Source organism: Apostichopus japonicus, chromosome 11 (assembly GCF_037975245.1).
Source record: "Apostichopus japonicus isolate 1M-3 chromosome 11, ASM3797524v1, whole genome shotgun sequence".
In the NCBI taxonomy this organism is placed as follows: domain Eukaryota; kingdom Metazoa; phylum Echinodermata; class Holothuroidea; order Aspidochirotida; family Stichopodidae; genus Apostichopus; species Apostichopus japonicus.
The window spans coordinates 13,294,917-13,318,137 of NC_092571.1; the positions used below are offsets into that span (position 1 = coordinate 13,294,917).

The following is a 23,221-nucleotide window of genomic DNA, read 5'->3' on the forward strand; positions in this document are numbered from 1 at the left end:
AACCCTGAATGTACCATCAAGAGAGGTGCATTTTACGTGACTCGCCATCCGGTATCCATAACGTCACGGCCAAACGGCACTACCCAACCATTCCATTATGAAAAACGAAACTCAAGTCCAGCGAGCCAAAAAAAGTAAATACGCCCATCGACCTGCAGACACAAACCCCAACCACCAAGAGAGTGTTGCTAATGGTCCAGGCGTAAGAAGTATAGGAACAGTTGACTTAAAAAATTCATGAAGATTCTTATAAGAGAAATATTTGGACGCGACATGACTTCGAAAAGTGCCCTTGGGGGTAAGGCTAAGAAAGCACATGCGCAAATTCACTTCGAAAATCACTACATGCACTTTAAGAATCTGTCATATACCGGTATGATGCAACGAGGTTTACTTTTTATTATACATATAGTTTATCGATACACATAGTTAATGAGATGCCGCGAGAAAGGATTGTAACATGTGAGGGTAATGTCATGATCCTGTTTACGAGTGTTAGAAAAATAGAAAACTAGATTAATTTTCATTTCTTTATCAATATACCAACACATAGTAAAAAATGTTTAGTTAAGATATACTTACTTTTCTTTACTCCAATTCCTTCAATGTTAATCAGGTGTTCACTTTTGGGCAGATCAAGTGTTCGCTTAACAAATTCATGCCAGTGGATAATTTCCTTCTTTATAAGTTCCTCTGACGTCATAGAAAACAATGCAAATATCACAGAGTTCAGTCTCTTAAAATCTAGACCAATATTCCTATGTCATAAATATTGCAAAAATTTGCATTGACAACTTTTCATAATTCATTTTATCTTTCTAAAAAAAATTGAATTAAAATGCCTCAGTGCATTCCCCCACCCGCCCTAGTTAGTCAGGCTCATTATGTAATTTCGTTGGAATTTTTGGGAGATTTGCAAATCTATACATTTTTGGAAACTGTATAGTGTAAGCAATCAGAAAACCAATGTTTACCATTTGCCGGATGCATATATGGCGGCCATTTTGGATTTTCAAAATGGCCGCTTAAAAAATGGGTGTTTCTCAATATCTTAACATTTAGGGGACCCGGAGTCCTGATTTTAACGGCTAAACCTACATTTGTAGGGGCAAGGAATCTAGTGGTACCATGTACTTTAAGCTAAACGTAACCATAAGGCGGTCATCTTGGTTTTTCAAAATGGCCAACGTAAATATGAATGTTTCCCAATATCTCGGCATCTAGGTGACCTAGAGTCATACATTTAACGGCTAATCCTATATTTTTAGGGGTGAGGAATCCAGTGACACCAAGTACAATAGGCTAAACATAATAACAGATGTAGATGATAGTAGATGATCCGATAGACTGAGCCATACATTTCACTTCCGACGATGATAATTGTTTATCATTAAACTTCAAGGGCAGGGACCATCATCATGATCTTCAGCTAGTACTCTCACTCATCATCATCACTGTTACTGGCCAACAATATGTCATTCCTAGAGTGCTCATCATTCTGACACTGAGTGCCGCATTGGCAGAGGTCTGTACACGATAGGTTATTGGACCTGCAAAACATCGAGCTGTAGAACATTCGGCTCTGCACTGGCATCTCACCATCTCGATGATGGCCTTGGGGACTGGGAGCACCTCAGTAGTAACTGGCTTGACCTGACCAGTTGTGTCCTTGTAGAAGCCGTGCTTCAGAGGATCCAGGAACTGCTGCTGAGCAACGCTTGCCTGACCCCATACTGTGGCCTGGATCTGGACTCGGAGGATGTGCTGCTTGAGAGCACCGGGGTGGGAGGCAGCTTGTCACTTTCAGCCATATGCTTGCAGAACAGAACAATCGCAGCACGGGGATGCTCGCAATCTGGATGCCCTGTGGTGAGTATGCAGCAGAGACGAATGTAACAAACGTAGAGAGCAGGTCGTCGGTGACTTCAGTGGCATCCGAAAGCATCTGCAAAGCCTTGACGACTTCTCCGTCTGCTTTTAGGTAGATTTGCAGCCAGCTGGTTGCTTTGCCTATACGAGAGAACCTCCCCGTGTTGTCTGCCCCCGAAAATGCGTGGAAGGCTGACAAAGCCTTTGCTCTTTCTGGACCTAGAGCTGTCCATACTGGCTGCACTTGGATCACTCCGGAGGCCATCGACATGGATGTTTTCCTCAGCAGCAGGTCATAATTGGCTATGACAAGCACCAGGACATCTCTGTCTGGGGAGAAGACAACTAATTCTGCATCAGGTGGGTTGCGCTGTGATGCCAGCACTGCCTGGTGGATCAGCAGTGTGTCCGCCTCTTCATGGTTGTTGTCCTCAAAGAGCAGCTCGTTGATGCTTCTGGTATGTCCTGAGGCCGATGTGATGACCAACTTGGAGGAGTCTTTGTTGTGCTCCAGGGTTTTGCTGCCAGATACTTAGTCAGATCTACCTTCGTCTTGTCATGGGAAAGGAACCGGCTCATCGGGATGCGTTTGATGCTGGTGTCATCTCTGATCTGATATTGGACCGGATCCTTCCCTTGTCTCCGTTTCTCTCTTGTGGTACTCTTTAAGGAGTCGGCCTTGTAAGTATCAAACACTAGAATGATCTCATCACAGTCTCTTGGAAGAGACATCATTCTGGCATTGAAGCATTCACTTAGGTCCTTGACTGTCACTACCGTGGCTGGTTTCTTTGTCAGCTTCTGCACGACCACCATACAGTCCACCAGTGCAATCTTGCGATTTGTGTCACCCTCAATGTGTGTGAAGTCCATGGTTTCAGAATCCACTGCGTCGCGCTGCAGACCACTTGCATCTTGCAACTGCTGCTGATCGTCATAGGGTGGTTCTGCTTTTCCCAACTTCTTAAGAAGGTGGATCAATTTTGACTTGTCAGTGCATGGCAGCATTGCTCCGTTTGGCGCGAACAGTGCCCTCGGTGTCAACGTGAACTCGTAGTTCCCGATGCCTTGTTTCAGGTCTCGGTTAGACCTGGCAAGGACCATCACCCTTCCGTAGAGATCCTTGGTCTCCTTCAGGTCTACAGTCTTGTCCCAGAGTTTCACACTGGCTTTCTTGTTGCCAGACATGTACATCTTGTTGTTCTGTTTCTTCACTGGTGCCCACAGGCTGACGTCACTTCATACACTTCATACAACTTCTGCCCAGTGGCGTCAATGTTCAGGATCTGTGGCACCTACTCGTCTGGAATGTAGGGATGAGTGATCAGATTGTGCAGCTGGTCACTTTCAGTGGCAAATGGATTGCCATGACTCAGGATCGCAGCCTTGATTTTGTCAATTGCGTCATGCTCCATCTTGACTGCACTTGGTCCAAGGTCATGGTGCTCTGTGGCCTTGCCAACTTCCGCATCAAACTGACTTTTGAACTCCTCTGACAGGCACGACAGTTCTGGTGCAGCCATGAAGAACCTCTGTCTGGCGTTGGCGTTGTTGGAGATGCCAATGAGTCCAGCACGAACCTTCATTTGCTTGTTCAGATGTTCGCATGCGTGGTCTGCTCCAACAGAAACGAATGGGATCTTGTTCTTGGTGACCGATATCTTGCCAGCTTCCAGTTCCTTCCAGGTGTTGGGGTGGTTGTTTCTCAGGCCATACATGTCTGCGATGTATCCGTGCCAGAGTCGCTTGTACTTGATTCGGTCCATAGCAAAGAACATCTTGCTCAGTGCTTCTCCAGCTTCGAGATGGAGCGCGTGGTCAGCATTCCGGGATGCTGCCCGAAGAACCGGATTGTTTCCACTCGGTGTATGTAGTTCATCATTGATTTGAACATGGCATTCTTCGATCTCTCAGTCTCCCAGTTCTTGAATGTCTTCACTACTTCAGCAGTGGTCAGGGCTTGAAGGAGCTTGGTGTTGGCTTCTTTTACGGATTCGGCCTTCGTGCATTTGTCCCCTTCTGAGCAGGCAGCTTCTACTTCCTCCGTTGCTTTCCTCCGTTGCTTTCAAGGCGTCTTTCAGTTGTGGGTTGTCCGTGAAGAACTCCTCCATTGCCATCTCATACAGAGCTACATATGAGTATATGTGGGCACGGAGAGCGCGCTTGTAGTGGTTGCATTTCAGGTTCTGCCTTGTTGTGGCAGAACCATACACATCAGCTTCCATCCAGGCATCATCTCTGCCCGAGTTCTCCATGGAGGCGCCGAGAGCTGGCCTGTGGTTCCAAGCGATCGCTGAATTTGATGCAATCCTACTTTTAATAATTCCTTAAGAAGATATTTCTCAATAAAATACTATTTAGTGCTTACCCTGGACAATCAATGTAACTTATGCCTAGTTTTATTAAGATATGAAAGCTTACGAATCGAAAGTTGCTCCAGATTTTCGTTGCTTCCAATCACATAACGGATTTTCGCGAAACTGGGCCTTTGTGTACAATTCCAATAACATGGTTGTGATGATGCACCTACATAATTTAAATGGCTTCAACAAAAAGTGGTAGGGCAAGCTGATAGCTCGAAGCTCGTTTAGCCGTAAAAACTAGGACTGAAAGTCACCTACAAGTTTAGATACTAAGAAACGCCCATTCTTAAGGCGGCCATTTTGAAAATCCAAGATGACCGCCTTGTGGTTACGTTTACCTTATATTACTTGGTACCACTAGATTCCTTGCCCCTACAAATGTAGGTTTAGCCGTTAAAATCAGGCCTCTGGGTCCCCTAGATGTTGAAATATTGAGAAACACCCATTTTTAAAGCGGCCATTTTGAAAATCCAAGATGGCCGCCATACATGCGTCCGGTAAATGGTAAACATTGGTTTTCTGATTGCTTACACTATACAGTTTCCAAAAATGTATAGATTTTTAAATCTCCCAAAAATTCCAACGAAACTATAATTCTGAACATAGTGAACCTGACTAAGTGCACCCGTTTCGCATACAAACATAAACAACCAACATACATCTCCTAATTCACCTTATACCTTTCACCTCTTCACCATCTCCTTCACCCTTGTCCTTATTTCTACTCTCCATTCCCCTCTGCTCACAGACATCCTCTTCTGATGAAGACATATAAAGTTAAATCAATATCACAACATTAATCTACCAATTCTTATTTACCGAATAATACAACCCATCGTGTCATTTGTATACACACCACTATCAATACTATTTGTAATCTTTTACCTGGAATAGTCGTTAGAACAGCCACTTTATTGGCGTCAATTGTCCCCATCCATCTATTGTATATTGTTCCCATCTTTATACTTGATAGCAGACAGAAATCGTTCTCGCTGAAAATTCTGGATTTTTCTGAAGTATCTCTCGTCGTTGCTGAGTAATAATCTACGGATTGTGGAGGGTGGAAGGGAGAGATGAATGAATGAGAGGACAAATTGAATGTTCTAAGATGAAAATATATTTATAACGTGGATGATTTCAAACAGTATTCGCAATAGTTATATATATAGCTATATTTGACTGTTTGACAGAGATAAGTAATAAGGTTTGCAGCTTCTTTTCATATTCAATCTACTATCGGAAAAGGCATATCCGGATCAATAATAACCTGCAATACAATTGGTCTTGACAAATAGTATAAAATATTGTGCTTTTACGTGACCCGCCCTGCGGGATCCAAAATGTCACGGCCAAACGGCACTACCCAACCATCCCATTCGGACAAACAAAACTCAAGTCAAGCGAGCCAAAAAAGTAAATACGCACAACGACCTGCAGAGACAAAATATTGTTAATATAACTTACTACTTTCACTACATCCACTCGAGTCATCACTAGGGATGCTTGGAAGATCGGATCTTAATCGAGAGACAGAGAGTATATTTAGAAAGATGCTCATTTCATTACAAGTTAACGTTTAACGGCTGATATTAAAGAAAGCACATTGTCCTTACCACTTTAAAGTTATTCATTAATATACATAACGATGCAACATGGACTTTCCAGCTATATGCAAAGAATATAACACCAGGTATTAGATTTGTTTTTCATCAAGTCCAAATTTACCTAATTTACCTATTATCTAATACGATTCCATGTTGCAAAGCAGTCAGTCCGTAGCTTAATGAAATTCTAACAGTATACTATACGTATCTATTAAGACCAATTGCTCAATAAAAATAACCGTACATATGTTCATTGTATACCTGTTGTGGATATAAATAATTAACGTTTGGAATCAAATATAACTACATTTTTTTCTTCGGAATATTTTAAACATAATGATTCTATTTCTACAATATGTCTTATATCCTATTTTTTTAAAGAGAGGCTGCCCCGCCTCTTATTACGAAAACATGAAAAACCAACGAAGTACACCGAAAACATAAATTCTTACTTTTGTTTTCTTTTGAAACTTCCTTGCAAGCTATTCTGCAAAACTAAGGAAGAAAATGTTATAAATATCATTTCCATGTATTATAATTGTAAGGAATTGCAAGCCTATAATAGGGTATGGAATGTTGTGATATAACATACGTGATTGGTCGGCTAATGACAGGCTGTTCAATTGAATCTGAGTTGGTCCAGAGAGATTGGAATCTGTATTTCTAGTAAAACAAAACGTTAAAAGGAATTGCAGGTTATTGCAGGCTAACATTGTTAATTGCTGTATAATGTTATTAATGTTCTCTTTACTTTTGCTTCAATAATATTTAAGAACAAGTAAAGACAAGAGAAATAACTTACATTGATACGTTAGCAGACATTATAGCTACAAAAAAAAAGTGGAAACAAGGAGAAATTTGTAAAAATAAGAACAAAAGAATGTAATATTTGTCTCACAATTTCTTAAATAAATAAATAAATAAATGAACACTCTTACAATGTGTCCTTCAGCTGACGTTGTACACTTTTTGTCAAATTTCTCATTAATTTAAAATTCTATAATACATTGAGAATTTTGTAAGCAAAAGTATTCATTAAAAATTGTTACTTTAAATATTATAAAACACACTCACGTTTGAAGATGACCTTGTACCCATAAAAGGAGAGGATACACAATACAGCTACAATGGGACTCACCCACGGAAGAAAATGGGCAACTCCTATTTGGAAATAACAAAATTTATGAACCATTACAAAATACAAATAGAGTTTTGTAACAGACCTTGAGGAACAATATATGTTTATTATGACGTAGGTAATCGCGCACATGTTCTTTTAAGTAGTAGCTATACCCGCGTGCGTATAGCACACCATGTTAACGTTTAATTAATAATTACAGATATCTTCAACTGAATTCGAGATATCAAGAATTTTGCCATCTAAGCGGCAATTGCATGGCTCTAGTTCAGTCAGTCTGTGATAAGCAGCATTGTGCATTGGTTCTACTATCAAAAATGAAGTGCTTTTTACGTGACCCAACCTGTGGGATCCAAAACGTCAGGGCCAAACGGCACTACCCAACTGTCCCATTCTAACAAACAAAACTGCAAAAGGACGACCAGCACGCAGCGAATCGAAACACCCCTCCCCAGCACACCAGCGTCCAAAAAGGGCAGCCCCAGATAAACGGCGAAAATCGCCTGAACCTGAAAGCGAATATCGCACTTCACTGCCTCCAGGACTGCCTGCCAACTGCCTAATTTTCCCCTAAAAACTATATCGCATCTGTACCTCCAAATCAGTTTTTTTTTTCTTCAAAATAGCACAAAGACAAATAATACGATGCAACACAGCAACAGAACAAACTGGAGGATCTATCCCAATATAAAACAAAGCCCTGTCCTACCACCATGAACGGTCTCCCGTTACACAAGCTGAAACAAAGGAACAATGCCAAAAAACTTAAGCAGTACTCTCTAAGCTGTCACAGCCGGTCCTAGGGCACAGTCCATCACCCAATCGCCAATGATACCTTTTCAGATTGGTCACCAACGTGTGCAATTATCCAAGCTAGATCTCAGAGCCTGCAACTATTCAGGCTTGAATGCACTAAACGCCTTACTTCGGAAGGATGACGTTCCTGTACAAATAACTCATTCAAGGCACTTTTCCGAAAGGAACTGTGTGTCCCTGTACACAAATTGCATTCCAGTGGTATTCCAGGAAACTTTGAATGACAACAACGAAACATGCAGAAATGATATTGCCTTTGATAATTAAAATTGTCTACGTTTCTTTTTCTGTATATTACTTCATTGAGAGAGATAACGTGTATGTTCTTCATTCGATTCAAACATATTTAGCCATACCCGAAGACGAGGAACGCACTACACTGAGTGTTCTTGTTGATTCTTCTGAAAGATACACAAAGTAACAACAGAAATGAAAAGAAATACATATGTCCTTCATATCCATATCAAACAAATCAGCAGACTCAATGTTGATGCCTTGGGGCTATTTTAGTTGGCTTTGATTAGTTCCAATATGCATTCTACCCTAAACTGATATAGCGATGACGTTTATATAGCTTGACCAGTAAACTTTTTATTTCGTTTAATAAACCCAGAGTCCAAAATTTGACATTATCCAATTGGAATTAATGTTGATATGATGAATGTCTGGGCGACGAAATGTTGAGACTCGAATTAGGTCATTACGTAGACTTACTCATAAACCTGCATTCCATGATATCAAACTAAAACAGTGTCTATGTTTGGTCAACTGCAGTCTTATCAGGAACGGATCCGAGATTAAATAATGATGTGGTGTATGGAGTAGAAAAGAGGGGTGATTATCCACACCCCTCATCATAGCACTTTGCATCTGCGCCTTCTATTGTAAAATAATATACTTATAAGAAAAACGTCTTACCTCAAAACTTGTAATGCAGTTCATGGTTGTTGCTAGGGTTTTAGATCTAATTAACCGTAACTAGTGTTAACATTTTAAGCTCTCCATACATACAAGGAACAGATCATTCATATTCGTGAGTGAATAATCATATTTGAGACAAACCTAAGGGAAAAGACGAACGAGTTGTTGATTCATCTGTGAGAAAAATAAACATTTGTAAAAGAGGGACATTCTAAGTATCATTTTTCCATATCAAGTTTCACTTGTATAGAACTCCTTGCAATAGTATATATGGTAATACTGGAGATACTGTGGATATTTTATGTACTAATTTGTTACAGCATATTCTCCATAAAAGCTTGATTGCTTGAACATGACAGGGACTTCGGATACCACATTTATAAGTATGTGTGCTGGAGGAGGCGGGGAGGAGACTCAGATTTCTTTAACTTTGTCCTCGGTGAATTCAAGAGCACAAAAGGTCAGAGAGGTTTTTCAGTGGCACTGACATGAAAACAATGTTGGGGCAAAAGGAAGTCAAAATGTAAAGTTGTAGATTTTACAAATACGTAAGACAGAGGCTAACCACCACCAAACCAAGTTCGCCATTTATGCAGTATATTTGTTTAGACAGTTGGCACGATGGCATTCTTACGTACTTATAACCTTTCACTGTGTTACATTTAAATCGTGATGCTTACATAGATCTATGGACGTTATTTTTGTTATACCGTTTCTTACATACGCTTCAGAGAAAATCGAACGATTTTCTCCTTCGGAAACTTTGTAATGACAACAACGAATCGTGCAGAAATGATAATGCCTTTGATAATTAAAATTGTCTCACGTTTCTTTTTCAGTATATTACTTCACTGAGATAGATAACGTGTATGTTTTGTTTCAATCGAATGAAGTAATTAATATATTGAGCCATACCTGAAGATGAGGAACGCACTTCACTGAGTGTTCCTGTTGATTCATAAGTAAATTCATATGTGCTCTATATCCATATAAAACAAATCAGGAGGCTCCATGTTGAGCCTTGCGGCTATTTCAGTTGGCTTTGACGAGATCCAATATGCATTCTACACAAACTAACATACGATGACGATTGTATAGTTTGATCAGTTAACTTTTTATTTCGTTTAATGAACCCAGAGCCCAAAATGTTGATATGAATAATTTCTGGGCGACGAAATGCTGAGACCCAAATTAGGTCATTACATAGACTTACTAAAGAACCTGCATTTCATGATATCAAACTAAAACAGTGTATATGTTTGTGCATTTTACGTAACCCGCCCTGCGGGAACCTAAACGTCACGGCCAAACGGTAGTACCAAACCAGCCCACTCTGACAAACAAAACTCAAGTCAAGCGAGCCAACAAAAAGTATATACGACTATATTTGTTGAACTACATTCTTGTCAGGAAAGGATCCTAGATTTAATAATGATGTGGAAAGTGGTGTTGAAAAGAGGGGTGGTTATCCACAACCCTCATCACTGCACTCTGGATGGGCGCTTATTATTGTTAAATAATACTTATAAGGTTTTAAATTTCCGAAGAAACTCAAAGTTGAAGTAGCTCCTTTCCTCAAAACTTGTAATGCAGCGCATGGTTGTTGCTAGGTAGGGTCTTAGATCTAATTTACCGAAACTAGTATTAACATTTCAAGCTCTCAAAACATACAAAACGGATATTCATAGTCGTGGGTTAATAATCATATTTGAGACAAACCTGAGGAAAAAGACGAACGAGTTGTTGATTCATCTGTGAGAAAAATAATTCGTTAAAGAGGAACATTTTAAGTATCATTTCTCCATACCAAGTTTCACTTGTATAGAACTTCTTGCAATAGTATGTATGGTAACACTGGAGATACTGTAAGCTTGAACATCATATTTAATTAAGCCTATCTGTGTTGGATAGAGAGGGGGGTTGGGGTAGACAAAGATTCTTTAATTTTTTCCTCTGGGAATTTTAAAGCACAAGTTCATGGAGGTGGTCAGTGGCACGAAAACAATGTTGGGGAGAAGGGAGTCAAACTTTCTTGCTGACGTTTGGGTTAGTAGGATTCACCTCAAGTAAAAGTGATAACAAACGTTTGGGCCTAACTGATTTGAGAGTGCTAATAAAACACGGCGCACCTTCCAAGCAAACGACGATGATGACTAAATATATGTGAGAAATTTATGCATCCTTTTAAGGTTTACGAAGTGATAAAATTTTATTTCATAACAACTTGTGAGTCACCATGTTTCACTGAAGACCTTTGAACGTTACAAATGGAGAATTATTTACCATGTGAAAATATTACATAAAGACTTTTGAGTAGACAACAAAATGTCATGATAGCGGACTGCTAAAAAGTGCTGCATTACATATTTGTAAGTATACAGCTGTGATGATGTCGTTCCATTGTAATATTGTAACATGATTCAAGAAAGACTCGCGCATTTATAATACATCATTTAGAAGGAAAACTATCGCATTATACTGGGTGTCTTGTAGTTAATTGATTGCAATTCGATTATCCGAAATTTCCCATCCATACCGTTTCTTTTATGACTCATAGGATGTCGTTTTTCATTACAATTGCCTTACGCAATAACAGCATGCCGCAAAAACATTCTCCAGATTATGGAATTTGTATGATGGGACCACCAACAATTTGCTTCTATAGCTTTTGTGGGCCTTCAAATTTCACAGTTTTAATATTGATATACTGTACTTATTTTTGTACGTTTGGGTTGAAAGATTGCAATTAATAATATAAGTAAAACAATCCGAATAAGTAAGATTGCGTATTGAATGTGTTCAGAAAGCCACCAAACAATACGTACCTACATACAAGAAATAGGGAGCAAGGAAAACACTTCAGCGCGAAATAAACTCATATTGCATCATATTTATTTCAATTTTATACCTAAGCTGTAAAAGTTAGTTGATTGTCTTGTTTTTTTAGTTCTCGGAAAGAAGGCTAAGATATTGTTTGTTTTTTGTGATCTTTCTAAAGGGTATGCGTTTTCTTTAAGATATACTTTCCCGTTTTATTAAAAAAAAACATGCCTATACAACAGTGACTTACCTTGGATGGGTTTAGAAATGTTAAACTCACATCTGGCAGAATACAGCGATATAGAAAAGGACTCTAACGGTTCCTGATTAGCGATGCATCCAATGGTTGAGTTCTGATCACAAGAAGTAATGTTAACGTAGACTAAAAGCTCTTTAGGTCCGTTATTATCTGTGTAATGTTTCTGATAATCACAGCCCTCGGGTTTGATTACTTCCAGATTTATCAGTGGATACCCGTCTGATATTGAACAAGATAGGACGACATGGTATGATGCAGATGGAGATGAGAAGGGGCCTTCACAAACAAGAGGTGTAGGAGGCTGGTAGACTGTAAAGATATGAGAAAAATGAGTCAATGATATGTGATAAGTACCAGCATCCTCTTGCTGAAGGTTGACGATGGAGAAAATAATTCAACTTTTGTAAGGGCAGTACCATGAGTAATCCTCCTCAATATAGTCAACATTTACTTTAAAAAAATATATCTATTGACTTTGCAGCGAACATTTCCTACTTTACCTGGTAAACTTTATTATACAGCAAAGGTAATTGATACTTAAAGATTGCGTGAGACCATGGGTCTGTTTATAGCTCCATGGTGAGACAGACAAGTATAAACGAGTGCCGAAACAATGTGGAGCTAGAAATACAATACTAATTGACAACGCCCTCCACCTAATGCATAATGGTAAAGAGGAGCAAAGATCCGGACCGTCTCGGTAAAATAGAAATAGTAGCTGCTGGACCAAGTAAGGGAATGAGTACAAATTCTACATTATATACGTCTGCAGCAGCTTACAGAGTGGTATGACATGCCGAGGACACATGAGGACCAGGTCAGTGAAATTTTGTTAATGTGGGTGATTTACCAGATAATGAACTATGTCTTCTCTGGCAGCTTCATCTGACCTCTACAAGCCGACGCCACGACTGCATCCGCATATCCCAGAGAAGTGACAGTTGCCTTCATCTGGAGGGTTGTGCGAAATAACAAAGTGCGCCATGTTTAGGCGAACCAAAAGGAAATCCTTCTTGTAATGATGTGATTTCAAACATTCCCCGCGGCGTGCCCTTCTAGAACTTTTTTTCCTATTTTTTCTTCATCGTTGTAATTTTTCCGTCTTCCCAAGTGTAGACAGAATATCACATAGTAATAATTGTTTAAATACATAATAACGTGTTGTGAAAGTTGTGAAATAAGAACTTAAAGTGTAAAGCACCACGTAAGTTGTCAAACACGTCAAGAGCACAACATTTAAGAATCGAAATCTAATTTATATTTCCATAAAATACTCATAGTACGATATTTTGTCGACTGCAAATTTGGAAGACTGAGCCTCTCTCGTTAACATAACGATTGCCTGCGAAGCTACTTTTTAAGAAAAGTCACCCAGGAAAGAAACTGGGCACAAAAAACCAAACAACCGAACGACTGATCCGCTCTCAACCCCAGTCCCTTTGCATCGACACTGCGGCTGTGTGATTGGCTTTGAAGCGGTCGACACTTTTAATGAAAAGAGGATTTGATTGTGTTTAAGATCCCAAGTATCTTACAAACACTTGACACAATTTACTGAACATTTATTTCCATTATATTTAACTTTTTACGCTGACGCCCTGTTCATTGTTTTATGTGCAGTTTCTGTAGACTAAATTGATCAATAATATTTATGGCGATGGTTAAAGTGGCTGTCAATTTGCAATGCTAATCATCATAAACACTGTTTTCATACTAGAAACGTAACGCTTTCTGGTCACTTCGCCCTTAAAGGTGTAAAGCACCAAATGGTTATACTCTAGTTGAAAATCATAGATCTAACAGAAAAAAAATCGTGGGTCGGTCTGAGTTTCCAATTTTTAATTCCCAAAGAATATAAATATATCGAATACCACGCAATAAACAGAAACATATTTCACATAAAAACTTAAATATTTAAAACTTCCTTTGGCCTAATGGCTTTTACGCGTAAGGAATCATAAGCGTAATAATGATATTCCTGATTGGTTTACCAAAGTTTGTACTGTTTTACACAAGGTACATAATTGATGTATTAAAAAACTTTCCCTCATGTTTAGTTACACCTCTGTGAAAGTGACAGTGTCTTCCTCTACTAAAATGTATCATTATTAATATCTACTATTAAGGGCGAGAATTGGAGGTATATAAAGTGAGGGTGGCAGATAAAATGCGAGAACAGAACGGTGAGCAAGAATCTGCATGCATCAATTGTTAGCAGTTAAATCACGTGTTGTAAGGAGGAGTCAACAATACTATTAAATAACCTTAACTATTCTTTGAACGACTCTCACAGTTTTGTGATAAAATACGGACTTTGGGAAGGAGCACATGGATTGGCAAATGTGCACACACCCTTGCTCTGCATATGCTTTGTTTGTACATAAATTGGGGTCCGGAAAGAATTGAGGACAGGCGTGAACTGAATCATCATCATCATCATTATTAAATTAACATAATTGACATTTATTTTAAAATGTCAGTTAGTGTGAACAGAGAAATATGAGGAGAACGAAGGTTTTTTTTCATAAAAGTCTTATGGTAGCTGAAGGTTTCAAAAAAAAAGGAAGATAAAAATGGATACCGGTGATAAGTTTTCCTCGGGCCAAGCCTAGCTGTCGACGCCAATGATTCCTGTTCGTCAAGAGTCAACCCGTTACCGCCAACATCGTGTACGTCATTCGCATTGTGTGACTCGTACATATATTACTGGGTTTCGACTATAAACCACTCCATGCACATTGCTAAGCTTTATATATATATATATATATATATATATATATATATATATATTAGCCATATATAGCCATAATTAGTAGTTATTAATTCATGCGTCAGTTGGTCACTGAGACGAAAGTAAAAGTAAAAGTCCGTTGTTGCGTTACAAACGCTTTTCTTACATCCTCTTTGGTTTTGTTAAATTTCAAAGAAATTGTTATACATATATGCACCAATTATGGATATAGGAAAATGTGATTATCATATTTCATGTGCGTCGTACATGTGAACCAACATTATGAAAGATATTTAAACAGAAAATAGACGAATCCAACGCCCCCCCCCATAGTTCCATAGTTCGTTGTGATGTACACGTTAGTACTCAAAGGGAATCTGTTTTTCGTATTACATATATATATATATATATATATATATATTATATTATATATATTATATATATATTATATATATTATATATATATTATATTATATTATATATTATATTATATTATATTATATTATATATATTATATATTATATATATATATATATTCCTCTTAATATATCCAAGCATGTGTATCATAATATTAAACCAACGCTGTTCACATCCATCCATCGCAGTGAATAATAAGCAATAATAAATTGAAACAGAAAATGAAAGGTCCCATAGTACGTTGAACTGTGCACGTAAGTACACAAAGGGAAGCTTGTTTGTTTGTATGACATATTAAGTTCCTTTCAATATATACAAGCTTGTGTATCATACTATTATAATTGTTTCCTGTTCTGACGACCAGAAAACTTAACATAAGAAATATTAGATAGGGAAAGAAAACGATGACTTAATACTATTACACAGCCATTCATCGCGGTGATAAATAAAGCACATATTTATTTGTCCTCTCTCATCCAGAAATTATTCTAAGTCTTACCCTAACATTGTCCAAATTAATGATTTTAATATGTAGTATTTGCAGTTGACGGACAATCGACTGAATTACAAAGATCTTTATCATTTGCAAAATCTAGTAATTTACAAGAATCTTTAACTTAGCATGTTTTAAAGGCAAAGCGAGCTCTAGAATAGTTTATTGATAACTTGAGCAACCTTCATCAGTTGGTTATTTAAACAAACAATATTGCAATGTTTACAGATGTCTTAAATGAAAGGCAAAAACGTAATCATTTGGTCGTTAGACGTTGAAACGGCTAAACTATCGCCGGACAAATAGTAGTACCAATCCTTCACATATTCTACTTTTGCTTGAAATAAATGTCTACTGACTGTTTGATTCAGTCGCCTCTGTTATGTTCTATATATATGTATATGTATATACAATTATGTCTATGCGATAAAATGACGTTACCACCAACTTTCTGTTTAGTACTGGAGACAATTTATAAATTTCAAAAGCGAATATCTGTCGTTGTTTTTTATGTGAAGTAAGACGACTGAAGAAATCTATATTGTCTATTAACGCACCCTTCCAGTGTACCGTATTAGTAATTATATGAAAAGAACTGTCCTATAGAATATATAAATAAAACGCCCTTTCATTATCAAATTCATTACAGGTTATAATAGCACGAAACGTGCCATGATGTTTCTTCTTTACATATAGGCTCAACACATAATGTTTTATCAAACACCATTAGATATTTGCTTATTTCTTTTACATAATAAAGCCTTTAGTTAGTAGGTGACTTTTGTGACCGGGTTCGTTTGAAGCTTGTAGGGAACGTGTACATACTTCAGAAAACTGTAGTTGAAATAGATCTAACAGAAAAAGACAAGGTCTGATCTTTCTATTTTTACTGATGACGTCGAAATCATATATTTGTAGAAACTTTGATAACCATATAAATACTCTTCTGTATGTTATTGCAATCGCAAAAAGGAAGCATCTATTATGGGTGACTTTAATAATGACTTACTTAAATATTGTACATCCGAATTCCTGGATATTATCTATTCCAACAATTTCTTTCTTGCAATCAATAGACCTATTTGTTTTACTGACAACTCTACTTTACAACATTAATTACAAACATCACTAATGGTAACGTTACAGCTTGTGTGCTTATAAATGATATTTCCAATATCTGCTCTTTTGTAGAAATATCGCTGTTAGTGATCCTATTGGTACTGTAAACAGGATGGTTACTATAATCGAAGTTACTCTATCTGTAACCATGACTGGAAATCCGTTTACGCTGAGGATGGTTCGAATCATTCCTAAACCATTTGTTCTCTTCACTGCAATCGCATTACGACCAGTGTTTTCCTCTCAATAACTTTGTTCATTATCCGCTATGCCAATGACACCAACAAGAAGAAAATCATGAACATTGCAGAACACCTCAAACAAGAACACTTAAAGATGGGTCTTCGTATTTACAACTCAAAGGCATCCACCATGATATTGCATGGAAAGGGGAATTTGAAGATCCAGGATGATGAGCTTGAAAATCTGAGGACATTTATACAAATATATCAGATGCATCCAAGTCTGAGGACACAGGCTTGAAGCTGAAAGTGATGCATGCAAAGTGTATGAATTGGAGTGTTCTCTACGGCTGTGAAAGCTGGACTTTGGGAAGACAGAGGAGAAGGCAATTGGGGTTTTTGAGCTGGAGAGATAGATACGTACAAAAGAATGGATTAGGAGGAGAGTTTTTATAACTGTAGAGAAAGGAATAATGGAAGAAGTGAGGAAGAGGAAGTTGAAAATGTATGGTTATTGGAAGCGAAGAGACAACAGCTTAGTTTTGGCAACGACTAAGAGAGAATGTGGTGTATGCAAGAGGATGACGAGGAAGAAGAAAGAAATTTTTGCTTGATAATATCAAAGAGTGGAGAGGAGGTTTGGCAGAGGCGAGTAAGGTAGTCGTTTGCATTGCTTTTGTCATTTATTGTTGTGTTATACATGTTCTTAGTTTATCACTTGTTGGTTCATATGTATTAGATTAATTGTGTTATACAGGGAGTGACATACTAGAATAGCTTCTGCAGTGTCTCTGCACTTGTTCTTTCAAAATATCCTTAAATAGCCTAGCTCAGGGACGTAGCTATGGTCGGGGGGGGGGAGCAATGGGAGCGTCCCTGGCATAGCTTCATATATGATATCATTTATGGGACATGCAGCTTACCAAATATACGGTATGTGTGTTGTAAGAGAACCGGACCGGCATCTACGTCTATCTCAGTTAGGTTGACTTGATAAATCCCAGCATCTCCTGGTTCGCTGTCTCGGATTCGGAACAAAAACTCGTAAAAGTCCCCAAATGAGTTCCTGAAGTGTATATCTTCAATGTGGAATAAATAACGATCATAGGTATGGTCTATATACCACCTGAACATTTCCGAATAGAGAAAAGGAGCTCGAGGAACAACATCCTCGGTAGCTAGTTCGGTGAACTTTAAATCTAATCTAAGTGAAAATAACACATCTTTATCAAAAGGTAAAATGTTTGGAGACGTTAAATTATAACCTACAACCACATAACAGTCTGTTGAATTTACTGCAGATCCATCATGACAGTGATAATCACACTCAATGTGATCAGAAAGTGACAAATCGATTAGAAACATGAACGAGTAAAGTACCGCAGACAAACCTCCCATATCGTAAATAAATGTGAGACTTATGTTCTGTAACTATGTTTATGTCATGAACGCAGAACATACAATATTGAACAGTATTGAACAATTTGAACAGCGGATGCCGCTGTTTAGCAATCAAACGGACAATCGTTTTCAAGAACCCCCTGTACATGCGCACATGTGTTAGTCCCCAAAAGAACAATTGTGCTGATTTAAAATGAAACTAATTAGAGTTATATACAATGAATGAAGTTTATATGGTTCCGTCATAATGAAATTTTACTTCCAGTTGTAGGTCCGAGAGAGTGTAGTCTGTTGATGTTTGCAGTGATGCCATGACACTGTAACTGCTTACATAATTGTGTACCACACTCGGGGCTTCTGTGTTTGCGAGTCCTGATGCTGGGATTGCATAACTCGAAAGTTTCACCTCGGCGCACGTTTTAGTTGATGTTTATGTACCCATGTAGTAATGCGTATACGTGGGTGAGACCTAACGGGTAAGATGCCTCCAGTATAGATCGAGTGTACGCGCACGTAAGTTTTCAATTTTCGGGTTGCGTTACACTGAGCTGTCAGGTCTCCGGCCATGATACTGTTGTAGCTCTGCTGCCATCTCGTTGCAGACCTATACCTTGATGAAAAGTATCACGGTGCCCGCGTGTCGAAGAGGTGGAGGCTGAAGACCGCCCTTCACTGAGCTTTTACCAGTCCGTCAGCTCATCGGCGGTTGACAGACGCGTCCCAACTATGCGCGCCACTGATGGGGCCGTGGTTAGTGACCCTCACGGCTTATGCAGTGAAGGGTCATTGCCAGAAGAACTTGTGGTTGATGCGCGACGTGACTGACTTTGTTATTGAGCTGGATCTGTCTTGTGCATTGGTCTGTCTTGATCAGCAGGAGGCCTTTGACATGGTGGATTCTTTTCTTTTTTTTAATGCATTTACGTTTTAGTTTCACCCAAATTTTCATATATGGATTTCTGTTTTGTATGTTAAGTTCTGAAATCGTAAATGGGTTTAGTTCAGAGGTTTTTAACGTCATTTGGAGGAAAAGATGTGATATAGTTTTTAGGGGAAAGTTGGCAGGCAGTCCTGGAGGCGGCGTAGTCTGACCTTCGCCTTCAGGTTGAAAGCAAATTTCACCGTTTATCTGTGGCTTCCATTTTTGTGGCTCTGGTGTACAGGGGAGGGGTGTGTTGTTTCGCTGCGTGCTGGTCGTCTTTTTGTAGTTTTTGAATGTTCCAGTGGGTGGTTGGGGGATTGTCTCTGCTGGTCGGAGGGCGTAATTACCTTTTGGGGGGTTCGCTTGACTTGAGGTTTCTTTGTCAGAGTAGGCTGGTTTGGCTGAGATGTTTAGATTCCCGCAGGGAGGTCACGTAAAAAGTACGTATTTCATTGAGCTTCTTTCGTTAATATAAAAATTGCCTTTGAAGCGGTTGATATTTGTAAGGAAAAATGGTTATTTTGTGTGAAGAAGCCTAAACACTTACAAACATTTGCCACAATTTCCTAAAAATCACGTTCTGTGTATATTATATGACAGCAGAATATTTCCATTTTTTCAACTTTTAGGCTCAACATTTTTTGCTGTCTGACCAATTGAATGTTGCGTGTTTATGTTAAATTAATTGCTATCTTATTGTTTGGGTTCTGTCGCTTATTTTAAAGGTTTTTAAATACTCAATTAAATGTAAATGTTTAACAGAAAGAAAAATAAGATACCACGCAACATACTTTCGCATCTATGACTTGACTTCTTAAAACTTAGTACGGATAATTTTGAATGATGTAAGAGTTTTTACTGCTTTGCACAATGTATTTATATATATATATCATCAATTTCCATCAACTTTACTTACCCTTCTGTAAAAAGTTTCTCCGCTTTAAAATTTATCGTTAGAACTGTCTACTATAAATGGTGACAATAAGAGGCAAGTAATAAGAGGTAGGGGTGGCAGATAAAGTTCGCGAACAGATCGCTGAGCAAACATATGCATACACCAATGGTTACCAGTAAAACACGTGTTGGAAACAGGAACGAACAATATGATTAAACGAATCTGAAGTATTAATTTCATTTCCACCAACTCGTTTCTCACAGTTCTGTGATAAAATACCGACTTTTGGTGTAGGGCAATGGATTGGTAACTGTGAATACACCCTTGTTCTGCATAGGATATGCTTACACATAAGTTGAGGCCTGCAGGAAAAAAACAGGGTTCGGGGAAAATTGAGGACAGGTGTGAACCGAATCATCATTTTAGGGGAAATTAATATAATCGAAATATATTTAAATATGTCCAGTTAAGGGGAACCCAAGAAATATGACAAGAAGATTATTTTGTTTTCATTTTCATAATATACTTAATGGTAAATTACCACTTCAAAAAGGAGAGTCCGGTGATCAATTTCCCCCCGACCCACCCTAGCTGTAGAAGCCAGTGCCCTCTAGTTCGTCAACAGTCAACAGCATCGACATCGTCTAACTGCTGCAATGCTTATAGTTTGACCCGTGCATCTGTTACAAGATTACAAGTTTGCGACTCCTATACATCTACTCTATGAACAGTTATACTGTTATACGCGTAACGGACTCCACAGTAAACGACGTTTGTACTTATTAATTCTTACGTCCTATGTAGCTGTTTTTCCTATGGCATATATTTAGTTGCTCTAAAAGTATGAGTACTTAGAACATTAAACATTATATAAGTGCTACAAGTACTTCCTGTTAGTGCGACTACAAAAATTAAAATATTAGAAAAGAACGAAACCATGACTTGATGTTAAATTTCTATTTTAGGGAATTAAATAGCTGCGCGTCTGGAATATTCCTCGAAACCAAAGCTGGTCCCCGCCATTAGTAGCGATAATCACGTCATTAACTTTATGAGTAATCGTCAAAATTGTCTGTTGACGTTTTTCTTTACTCATATTCATTCTCTTTCATCCAAAATGAAATGATTCTTAATTAAGATCCTAACATTGTATACATACATAATTATAGTATGTCAACAAAGATGCAGTTGACGGACGATCGACATAATTACAATGATCCTTATCTTTAACAAAAGCAAGCGTTTCACTAGACTCTTTTACGGAGGATGCTTTAAGGCATCCTGAGCTCTAAGTTTAATAAATACGTTATTCTTTGAGCAAACAAAAGAAAAAAGAATTGGTCCAATCTACATTGTAATGTTCAGTTGCCAAATTATGAAAAAGTAGATTATTTTAAGTTTGTCAAATAAAATAAAAAAGAAGTTTCTTTATTAGTGTTTTTATTATTTCTTCTTACTGATGAGATTAAAGCACCCTCCAAAGTTTCTCCTTTATATGAAGATATTTGATCAACAATATACTTGTACTATGAAATGGGGGTTGGTCCTACGAATTTTATTTTTAACAACAAACTTCGTTATCCCCATGAAGCTTGTTAATGTTGATTCTTTAAACTGAGTCTAGAGTATCACCAATGGAATGATCAAACCGCACATAAAAACCGAACGTAAATGAGCCTTTGTTAAACTAATATCATGTCTCCTTGTGATGATGCTAATATTATAGTACAGTATTACGACTAACATGTTATTTAATTAGAGTCATATTTTTACATCACGGTTGAAGCATGTATGATCTCTCTGTTTTGCAGCAATGTGGATATTATACGGCCATATAACCAGAATATATTATTTGCCTACCGAATTTTGCTTCACAGAAAACAGATGTGGTTCCATTTAAATGGTGGGTTTTGGAAGATCATAATATTGATAAAATTAGTATTTCTAGATAATTTAAAACTCAGTTTGGCAGAAATGTGGGTGCTGCTCGTCAAACACGGATGTGAACGGAAAAGGAGAGAATGTTTCTTATTGTAAACGAAGGGAAAACTATATCGCTCATTGCACTATTTAAATCTGCCTTGTCCCCTCTCGTAATCTAAGATCCAGCTCTCAATTTTTATTATCTGAAATTAAGTCCAAACATTCTTGGGCGGATACGTCATTTATTGTTTCTGCCCCTCGCTTATGGAACCAATACCCCTCAAAAATCAGACAAGCAGCTACTCTCTCTAACTTTAAGAAGCATCATATCCCACTTAAGGACAAAATCATTTATATAATCTTGAACCATTAAGTTTTTTCTTCTGTCATTGTTTTGTAGTATTATGTATTATTTGTACAATTTCTAATTGTTAATTGCGCCATGGACATTCTTTGAGTAGTGTGGCTCATTATAAGTCGTGTAATTATTATTATTATGAAACCACACTACATCTTCACACATTCGACACACCAAAACCCACAGAAACAACAACATTCCACTTTAATTACAAGAATGTGCTGCCTCAACTGAGTCACCATACAATATTTTAAAGATTATAAGTATTGCCTCATTTTTTCTTACACTTAATTTATACTAAATTTTAAAATTTTAAATAGTACCTTGTTTAGGCTCTTAGGTCAAAACCCAAATATTTAAAGAGCTAATTCAAACTTGCTCATACTGGATTTCTCTGGGAACAGACTAAGCATGCCCCCCCCCCCCTACGTGTCTGATAGTGTACGATTTTTAAGAGGTTTTTCGTACCTGACAGATATGTGAGGTTTACAGCAGTTATATTATTTTAAATGACCACTAATATCACGGCTCACTCCCTAGTCTAACTATAAATTCTTTTGCATATGGGCTATACAGTTTAATTCTTTTTCTCTAGTGCAATCTCTCTCCACCAACCTGTTTCCCTCTCTCTTATTTTGGGAATTTAAAACTAAGTTATTTAATCGTTCTGATTACTCTAACTTGATATCAATATTTACGGATACCAAACAATTATTAAATATTGCAATAATATAATTAATCGTGTTTGATAAATAATAATAATAATAAATGAACTTATAAAGCGCTAAAATCTACGAAGTATTCAATAGCGCTGTACAACCCTAATAGAACACGACTTGAAAAAATGAGTCTTCAAGCAAGACTTGAACTGACTGAGAGTGGGAGAACTCCGCACAGATATGGGCAGACCATTCCAGAGCTTGGGCCCGGCTGATGGAAAGGCACGGTCGCCATAGGTTTTTCAGTTTAGTTCTGGGAACAGTGAGAGTG

General features: G+C 37.9%; 1 protein-coding gene across 1 annotated transcript in view; it reads right to left on the reverse strand.

Moving 5' to 3' along the window:
- The window catches only part of LOC139976397 (uncharacterized), an 87,034-nt gene that overhangs the window by 8,117 nt on the left and 55,696 nt on the right, over positions 1 to 23,221 (reverse strand). The window contains exons 7-18 of the mRNA XM_071985103.1: positions 11,782 to 12,099; positions 10,431 to 10,463; positions 9,627 to 9,659; positions 8,853 to 8,885; positions 8,147 to 8,191; positions 6,911 to 6,997; positions 6,639 to 6,663; positions 6,429 to 6,499; positions 6,289 to 6,331; positions 5,697 to 5,749; positions 5,118 to 5,276; positions 583 to 693 (exon numbers count right to left, since the gene is read on the reverse strand). Of these exons, the coding sequence (XP_071841204.1) occupies positions 583 to 693; positions 5,118 to 5,276; positions 5,697 to 5,749; positions 6,289 to 6,331; positions 6,429 to 6,499; positions 6,639 to 6,663; positions 6,911 to 6,997; positions 8,147 to 8,191; positions 8,853 to 8,885; positions 9,627 to 9,659; positions 10,431 to 10,463; positions 11,782 to 12,099 (1,011 nt within the window). The remainder of the gene's footprint in view (positions 1 to 582; positions 694 to 5,117; positions 5,277 to 5,696; positions 5,750 to 6,288; positions 6,332 to 6,428; positions 6,500 to 6,638; positions 6,664 to 6,910; positions 6,998 to 8,146; positions 8,192 to 8,852; positions 8,886 to 9,626; positions 9,660 to 10,430; positions 10,464 to 11,781; positions 12,100 to 23,221) is intronic.